Source organism: Taeniopygia guttata, chromosome 11, assembly GCF_048771995.1.
Source record: "Taeniopygia guttata chromosome 11, bTaeGut7.mat, whole genome shotgun sequence".
Taxonomy (NCBI): domain Eukaryota; kingdom Metazoa; phylum Chordata; class Aves; order Passeriformes; family Estrildidae; genus Taeniopygia; species Taeniopygia guttata.
The window spans coordinates 14602501-14611948 of record NC_133036.1 but is presented as its reverse complement, the minus strand read 5'-3'; the positions used below and the strand labels follow the sequence as shown (position 1 = coordinate 14611948).

General features: G+C 39.4%; 1 protein-coding gene across 1 annotated transcript in view; it reads right to left on the bottom strand.

Moving 5' to 3' along the window:
- Positions 1 to 761: 761 nt before the first annotated feature.
- The window catches only part of URI1 (URI1 prefoldin like chaperone), a 41028-nt gene continuing 32341 nt past the window's right edge, over positions 762 to 9448 (bottom strand). Inside the window, exons 7-11 of the mRNA XM_030282038.4 lie at positions 7255 to 7435; positions 6405 to 6678; positions 5691 to 5833; positions 3821 to 4079; positions 762 to 1575 (exon numbers count right to left, since the gene is read on the bottom strand). Of these exons, the coding sequence (XP_030137898.4) occupies positions 1387 to 1575; positions 3821 to 4079; positions 5691 to 5833; positions 6405 to 6678; positions 7255 to 7435 (1046 nt within the window). The 3' untranslated portion in view covers positions 762 to 1386. The remainder of the gene's footprint in view (positions 1576 to 3820; positions 4080 to 5690; positions 5834 to 6404; positions 6679 to 7254; positions 7436 to 9448) is intronic.

Genomic DNA, 9448 nt, shown 5'->3' with positions numbered 1-9448 from the left:
AAGTCTTCCTGCCTCATGTTTTAGGCTGTGGCTTGATGGTGTCAGGTGGAGAGCACCATCAGTTTAAGGTACTCCAGCTCCCCATGCCCTCTGCCAACATTTTCCCTTGTGCTTGCTCACCATACAACCCCTCTAACTGATACAGACATGCTGATACAGAAATGCTGAGGGACTAGGAAACGGACTAGGTTCAAAAACCCACACACTAATGAAAAAAAAAAAATTAAACCAAACCCAAAACTTTATTTTTAAAGCCCATCTCTGTCACCTACTATCACTCAAGGGGTGGCTCCAACAACAAAAGCTGTGTCAGCAAAACAAGAGGATGGCAAGAAGATCGGAAGGAGCTGCTGGGCAGGGAATCCTGAAGCCAGGACTGCTCTCAGTCATGAGAAGGATACACCAAACTGTACCCAGAGTGCTGCAGTGCTGTTGTATTTTGAAATAAAGCTGAAGCATTAAGACATTTTTCCTTAGTACTGACTCCCTCTGGGCATTCCCAAGACAATTACAATGTTTTCTGAGTATACAAAAGAACTAGGAGATTTTGTAATCAAGAGTCTGAGTTTATGCTTCTCTCCTTAAGAGCATTCAATTTCCATGGACATTCATTAGCAGGAGGTTAAAACACAATGGCAGAAGAGAATGGACTGCTTTTATGTCCATGTGGTAGTAAACACTTCAAGCTAGAAATGCGAGTTCAAAATAAAAACCTCCGTGGAGCTTCCAAATTAGTAGTAAAGCAACAAAAGCCACACGAGTTTCACAGCTTTTTTACTGAAAATTTAATTTTACAAAATACCCTTTTCCATCAAAGAAACTTCCCTGCAATGTACATGAACCTGGCATTTTATAGACCTGTACAGTGAGATATCAGAGAGGTTTGAAAGAAGGAAAAAAACTTTTAGCAGACACCTAGTTGCAAAACCTACAGCAATGTGAATACAAGTGTGTCTTAAAATGCTAAAGCAAGTAATGTAATATAATTGGTGAATCTATTTGAAATGTGAAAAGTTTCCTTAAAATGGTCCATATGGTATGTAGAACATCACAGCTGGCACAAAACTGCCTGTATTTAGTTTTAAACACAAAAACAATGTATGTAAGGAACAGTTTTTGAAAAAGAACCCAAGTGCTGCTATCATAAGGCAAACATATACAAAGGTGCTGACAGCACACAGGGAAACCGACAAAATAAGATGAATACTCAAGTGTTCAAACACTGAACTGTTTGTTTTCCTAATGCTGCCAGTAAACGTTGAGGAGATAACGGTGCCAAATTACCACAGGACACCCTGGTAACGGTGGGTGCTACGGAGAAGCCTTTATATCATCTCCAGAGAGGTGAAAGCAGGCAAGAGTGCTCGTGCTTGGGCTCAGCAGCACCTACTGAGTCTGCTGCATCCTGGCAGCTCTGAATTTGGAAATCCTCTTGGTAGGTTCTTCTGGGGCGTCAGACAAAAGTTCCTCTGATTTGCGCTCCAGAATGGTCGGCAGCACGGGGTGAGCGAGGACTGGGTGTGGTACTGAGGAGGGAGACAAAGGCTCCTTTTCTATGACAGTTCCAGAAAATGCCTACAACAGAAGAGAATACTCAGAATGAGCTAATAAAATGCAAATGTGAAGCTATGCCCATAAGGTCATTACCCTATATTAGCCTGATTAGAATTGTTATTTCTTCTAATCAAAAGTAAAGAAATATCCTTAAATCAATGATTGTTGCCTGCATAAGTAACCACATTGTAATTAACCTCAAAATATAGCTTGTTCAAGGATGACTGAATGAAAGACAGTATCTTAAAAGTAGTACTTAATCTCATTCCTACGGCATAAATGATGTAAAAATTCGCTTCCTCACTGACACATGCTCAAGAAATAAAACAGCTGATGTAATACACGGTTTTATTTTGGATAAGAAATGGAGAGACTTTGCAAAGTTGATGTCAGCATTTCCATTATATGTCATTTTATGACTTAGTATCTTCTAATTGCATTAAGCTGAAGCATTGCATATGAACTGGCAAGCACGTATTTTGTTTCTTCTTTTCTCCCTACCAAATATGATCAAAAAATGGTGAAAGCCATTTATATTTAAGAGAACAGCAAACTTGCTTCCAACTATTTCTCTCTATAAAAGGCCTAATAAAAACATCTAATGTTTAAAAATTGTAATTTATACGCAGCTAATTATGTGACAACCCTTTTCAACTTAGCAAAGAAATGACCATGATTCCTGGAAAACAAGCAGTTCAAAACTACTTTTCATAAACATATTTAAGAACAAATCACTCCACTATGTATTGAAAACAGAGAATTCAGAATGCCCAAGGACAAGGGGAAGTAGCTCACATCCAAGGTCTGATGCTCATGCTGGGCACAAAGGAATGCACACCAGATTTAGTCACTATGCTTAGTTCTGCTTTTTCATAACTCAGTTACCAAGAAAGACAAAGCAAAACAAACAGGCCATTCTCTTCTTGCAGGACCTACAAAAAAAGCAGTGTTTTTTTGTTTTCTGCTCCAGTAGCCCAAGTGTGCCTAAAGCTGTGCCTGTACAATTCTGTTAATCTAACAAGAAGCTCATTTTCAAAAACAGGTAAGCAAAGCACAAACTAAGTGATGGTGTTAAAATTAGAAATAAAAAAAGTTAGTGTGTTGCAAATGGTAATGGAGAAATAATGGATTTCAAATACCCACAAAAACAACCAAAAGCAAAACAACAGCATTTAGGGAAGCACATCTGACTGGAACATTTTGCTCAATCTCCTTCAGTTGCTTAGAAAATACATTACATTGTAGAGAATAATCATGCCAGATCCAGGTAATAGACTGATGGGTAACATCTAAAGTGTACTTAGATATTTTATAAAAATAGAGCAAATATATTCCAGGAAGTATACAATGTGGAGTGCTAACTCCACAGATAAATTTTCCATCATGAATCTTCACATCCTGCCTGGATTCATCTGAAGCTGTTTGCATGAAAAATGGTGATAAACAATAGCTTTTATGAGGAATTCATTTCTTGTCAAAAATAATTTTTGCAAAAATAGTGCTTTCATTGAACTTGTCCATTGCACTGGGAACTACTGAAGACTCAAGTTTCATCTAGTTTAAAAAAATTAGTGTTAAGTTCTTACAAAACATAAATGAATATGCTATGCCACGAATTTCTACTTTTAATTCTTGTATTCACCCAGTCACTAAGCAACTGCGTATCTTCCCTTACATCGTACAGTCTGTCTTTTGTGATGAAGCCCTGAACTTTACAAACACATGTAAACAGATTTGTTTGGGATCACTTAATGGTTTAGTCTGGAATGGGATGAGAAGGGGTGCAATGCCTCCTTCTACCAGGCAATTGCTGCTATTGGCACATCAAAATAGTAATTCAGCTGGTATCTATGTGTTTTAAACTTGAAACACTCCTTGGAAATTAGCTGTCTAGTAGTGCAAGACAGGTTAGAGAATCACCTCTCCTCTTTGATCAGTAACAGAGTAGAGTTTTCCCTCTTTTTGTCTAAAATCCTGCTGCCTATCCTGCAGTGCAATGGTCAGGATGACCCAACACCCAGGTTTCAGTAACACCAGTGAGTGACCACTTTGTTGGATCTTTATGGAAGAGCTCCAAGTCTTGGGGAAGCCACATGAGCAGCTCCTCCCCTCTGCCCCTAGGACCTGTGTGACAGAGGCTGGTCACCTGGTATGTCCTTCTAAAGCAAACTAAGGTAGAAGTTAGAAAATTATTTTAAAGAAATAAAGCCATTAGATTTCTCATTTTTAACCCTGCCAACAATCAATAATGAATTAAAAACTGTACCTCAGTTGTCCCTGAAGAGGGAGGAAGCTTTTTTGGTAGCTGCTGCTTCCCCTCCCCCTCCTCTTCCTCGAGGAAGCCTTCGCTGTTGTCACTCTGAGTGGCTTCATCACAGCTAATACTCCTCTGAACTCCTCGTCTGTCATCAAACTCAGCAGCACTGTTCTCACTGGTATCGCTACAAACACTGTTCTCTCTGCTTCGAGACTTCAGAATTGATTTACGAGGGACATATTCTCCATTCACAACATCAACAAAGACTCTATAAAGGAAAATGTTAGCTTTAATAAACCATTTCAGGATCAGATGACAAATTTACAGTGATCTTGCTTTGTCTTTTGTACAAATTAATTATGATGTGCTTTCCCAACTTTTTCACTGCAGAATGACAATACTGTACCTTCAGAGGCACTTTATTTACCAGTGTACAAGAATCAATTCTGCAGAGTGAATGCTGTTATGCCCTTTATTCAAACATTAAGTTGGTACTTATTTTCAGCAAAAAATGCATAGCTATTTGAAAAAGGTTACAAAACAGAAAAAGGTGTGAGTTATAAAAAGTTATAAAAAAGGTAATATAAATGATGACCAGGCTTGTTTCCCATAAAGAGAATCAGATCACAATCTGGGAATGTTTTCTAGAGTTAAGTCCTTGTCAAATGTAGAATACAAAAACAAATACTTGAAACATTCATTGCACATGGAAAGGATGGAGCTTTTTCCTGACAAGTGTCATAATCTGCTTTCAATTAGAAACAAAATTTAAAAAATCAGCTTGTAAGATTGGATCAACAGGAAGACACTTTTCAAGTATTAACAGACTGTGAACTGACAAAGATGGCTCTTGTGCTCCCTCTCCATGACTTGAGAAAGTCAAGGGTGGGTGGAGGAGAATGAGAAGACAATGCCAATTTTATCAAACTCATAAAGGAGGAGCCCAATGACTGGATGAGTTTTAAGTCTGTTACTTGTTTCTAACAGCTTTATTCATCAGGGACTTATGGAAATACATCTCTACAGAAGATGGAGTTTGCAGAACTCAGGGAGAAGAGCACAAAAGAATCTTTTGCTCATCTTCAGCCCTAGCAGCTGCCTTTACAAGACATGGTTTCCCTTTTCACATTTTGTGACATGTTTAACATATTTAGGTGCCCAAATACACAAACATACAGTAGAATTTTCACAACCACTTAATCAACCAATCCAATAGGTGTCTGTGTTTATTCTTCCAAACCGAAATACTTGTTTCAACTATCTGTCACCTTAGTGTTTTGTACAATCCTCTAAGCCTAGCACTGTTTTTCAAGCTCTCTGTGTGTGGGTGTTCTACAGGTGAGCAGTACCTTTTATGGAGAATACAGAAAGTGAAAGACTGAGGCCAGGAAGAGAGAATGAAAAAGAAACTATGCAAGCAAGGAGCTGAGTATGTTTTGTAGACACAAAAAAGGAAGAGACAGAGTCCAGCAAATCAATAACCAGAAAAGCAGGAGTATTACAAGGGGTAGGTCTGGTCAATTCTGTTTGAAAACAAACACAGAAAAAAATGGCAGAGAATTAACCAGAACACATAACATAACTGCTGCATTCCTTTCAGAAGGTTATACATCCTGGCAAATTTACCTCCATTTCAGAAGCTCTGAAAAAGCAGGTAAATGAAGAATTGCTATTGGAAAAGGAAGCATTAAGCTCAGAAATATTTTATGGATACAAAAGCACAGCAACCGTGTGGAAGGCACAAACTTTCATTTTTAAGTAGTAAATTCAGTTCCAGCTGTTTCTTTCAGGAAACTGTAGGTGGGGTTTCACACTCTAGGTGGACAGAAATGAAAGGAGAAGTTCTGCCCAGGGGAAAGCTCCACTGTAAATTACCCACCGGTAGATGTCTGCTGGGGTTTTGATGTTGGGCAGCTCTGGAGCTGCATGGCCATTGCCACTGCTGTTCTTCCTTTTCCGCTTGGCCTCTTCTTTCTTTTCACTGAATTTCAAAGTAGTATTTTTTCCTGTGTTTATTCTTACCTGAAAATTGAACACAAATGATGGTCTAGACCATAAAATCAACAACCACCAGGCTGCAGATCAACTGATTCCTGATGTTCTCTTACCCAAGCAGGTGGGGACCAGGAAGCATAGGTGAGTTAAACAAATGTATGAATGGTAACATTCATAGTGTGCACTGTTTATTCTCTACCACTTGCACTAGGCTGGGGCATTTCTCTGCTCTCATGTGCACATATTTTGCATATAAAATATGACAGTCTGCTTATTCAAGCTCTGCTCAACAGCTGAGCTGTTCAGAGGTCAGTTTCAAGGCAAGTAAGAAGTCATTTAAAAAACTCCTAGACAGGACACTGCCTTTTACAACAGCCAGAAGCCAGAACAGCAAGGTAGACATCTGAAGATCATTTTTTTAATACCATATTTAGGATGACAGGATCTAAACAGTGGGGTTAATCATTTGAAGAAAAACCAAATGCCTCCAGCTAGCATTCTACTACATCTACAGATCTAAAGTTTTCACATTTCCATCTAGCATATATATTTTATGTAATCTCTTGAGCAAAAGATAAAAATTAAATAAAGTACAAACCCTTTTAGGTTCCACAGTGTGAGAGAAAAAAATAGTTGGAACAGAGTTTTCTCCAACATCTCTCTCATCTTCATCATCGCTGTGATAATATGTTGAGCCATTCATGTGGCCCACAAACAAGTCTGAATTTCCAAATTCTTTATGGAAGTTGCCCTGAGTAATACAGTCCTCTGCTCTACATGTCCCATTCACATCTGTGTCCTTATCCTCATTCTCCTTCTCCTCTTCAGAAGAGGTTGCATCTTCTCCATTTGTCTCAACTGTATCAGGCATCCTATGGAATGAAAAATATCTATGTGAACAGAGGCAAGTCATGCTCTTGAGAGACAGAAACATACAAAATAATGAACTCGCCTGCATGTAACCTTCTTTACCCAGGTGCAGTATTTTTAGACAGACAGTGCAACTTCCTTGTGCCCTCTAACAATGACTGTGTCCTTCCCACACCAACTGGAAATACCAGAACTGTGACATCATGGCTAACAACCCATGTATTGCTTGCAGATCAGAATAGATCTAAGGATGTCATAGAGCATTAAATGTGTAACTCCCACATGGAAAAACTATGGATTTTCATAGCCTGTGGGAAATTAATGCACTTCCTCCTCTTCATCTTAAAGAAAAAAAACCAAAAAAACAGAAAGCTGGACTGCACAGAGGCAGATTTTAGGAGCTCTGGCGTTGCAGTGCATGCTTTGTTCATGTCCCACCCTTCTTCTACCTATGATAATTTGAATTCCATCTGTGTGGTCAGCTACTTGCCCTGCTGGTGAGACCCTGTGTGTACCAAGAGCCCCACATTCACAGCTCCCTGAATTCCAGTCCTGCCTGTGCCACAGCAGCACTGTACCTGTCAAGTTCACCAAGGATCTCTTCTTGTCTCTCCAGCTCTTCTAAGCGGGCCCACAGTTCCTCCTCTGACTGAAAACGACCCATTGCTTTTGTATCGTTTCCATTTGCTGGAAGATCTACCTCAAAAACATTTGATACTTTTGGCTTTGAATGAGGTCTGTGAGCAGTTCGGTATTTTCCTGTGTAATAAAAAACAAGATGCAAATACTAAGGCAACTGACTGAAAAAGCCATTAAAAATATCCAACAAAAAACATTTGAGGGGTGGGGGAAAAACCCACAAAGGAACTAAGGAATATGGACACAACATTTTCCATTTCAAACTATTGTTTAACTGTTTAAGTGAAACTGTCAATGAACCAGAGCACCAGCACAGGGTAATAGTCTCCGGATGTTACAGAAATACTGAGGCAAAGCAGAGATGTTTATTTACAAAGCAGGAGACACTGATCCTCTGACAGTTTTATTACAATGTGGGTTTTTTTACCTCTTGTGCCAAACAGTAGATTTTGATTTGATCTGATAGATATCAACGTGTGAGTGTGGCATTTGCTCACTGTCCCATTAACAGCAGGTTTTATTAACTGGGAAAACAAACCTGGTTTGTATTTTAGCTCATTTTTAATAGTCACACTTAAAGAACAGAGTATCTTTTTAAATTTACAATGAAGACCATTAAAAATAGTTACCAAGAAAACCTGATCAAAATCCAGTCATTATCAATCACTTATTTAGTGAAAAAGATCCACTCTGAAAATCATACAAAAACCTGCTTTTCAGAAATAATAAATATAAACCCCATTTAAAGCCACAGAGGTGACCTGAAATACACACTTGTGAGCAAATGGTAGTCAGTGACAAGTTTTTGCTGGCATTTAAAAGCCTTGCTCCCTGGTAAAACAGTGCATCCACTGAGGATGGGGAATACCTTTTCCTGTTTGAGTGCTGTCTGGCACATAGGGAACAAATCCTAATGCTTCAGCCCTGTCTGGGTGAAGGGCAGGCCTGTGTGTTTGACCCCTTTTCCCTGAGACCAGCACTCCCAAGGCCACTGCCCGTGCCTGAGAGCTCCCAGACAGGCTCCCAAGTGAAGCTCCCTGCCCTCTGCCAGCACCACCCATGCAGCTCCTGCATCTCTTCCCAGGAATGAGGACCCATCCCCTTCCACCACTGCCACAAATGCAGTGGGACTCCAATGGCTCTGTGTGTCTTTCTGAAACTGCTTTGTGATTCCAGTCAACAGCAGTACAATGTCTTCGTTACTCAGCATCCTTGGAGTTTTAAAAATCTCTATTAACCAACTGTGCAGCCATTTTTTTTAAATTTTAAGAACTCATGGCTTAAAGATATCCTTATTCAAATACGTCAGCTTATACTTTAATCCTGAGTTAAATACAAATTCAACAGCAACATTAAAAAGCAAACAGGTGACTGCAAGTAATGCTGGAATGTGTGTCCCCTACTCTTCCATGGGATAGCACTTTTCATCATCTCGTTAAGAAAAGGCTGAAATGTGTTTTAGTGAGATTTGAATATAAATCGAGGTAAGCCAAGCAATCAGAGTAACTTGTGAGGATTTCATTTGCTATAATTACAAAATTAATAAATAAAATTGGAAGGATTAGTTAACAATCTATTTCAATGTGATTGTCATTTTGTGCCCTCCCAGTTTCTGTTACCCTTCAATATTAACCACTGACTCAACTACCAAGGTAAGCACATGGCTTCCTGAACACCAGCAAGTGCTTCAACATGCCAGTGATTCTCCCTCCTAATTCAACACAGCTTCTGTCAGTTAGGAAACCAGGTCAGATCAAAAAGACAAAAGAGATGTAACCACTTTCTGCTCCAACATCCACTGTGCTCACTCCCTGTTACCTCAAAGCACCACCATTACCTCAATAACTAACCAAAAAAAGTGAAGGAGTAAAATCCAGAAAATGAAGAAGCAGTAAGAAACTAAGGAGATGCTCAGGATACTCCTGTCTGCCTTCCTTTGAGATACAGCCCATTTCCACATGAATAAAACCAATCCTTAGACTGATGAAGCCCAGCCTGCCTCAACCACTAAGTTGGTCTCTTAGCTACTTCTCTCTCAGTCACAGTACAGATTGGTGCTGAGAGAAAACATTGGTAATTTCCACTTAACAGATTTTCAGCAAAAGTTAAGAGGGTGTCGGAGGACAACAATGA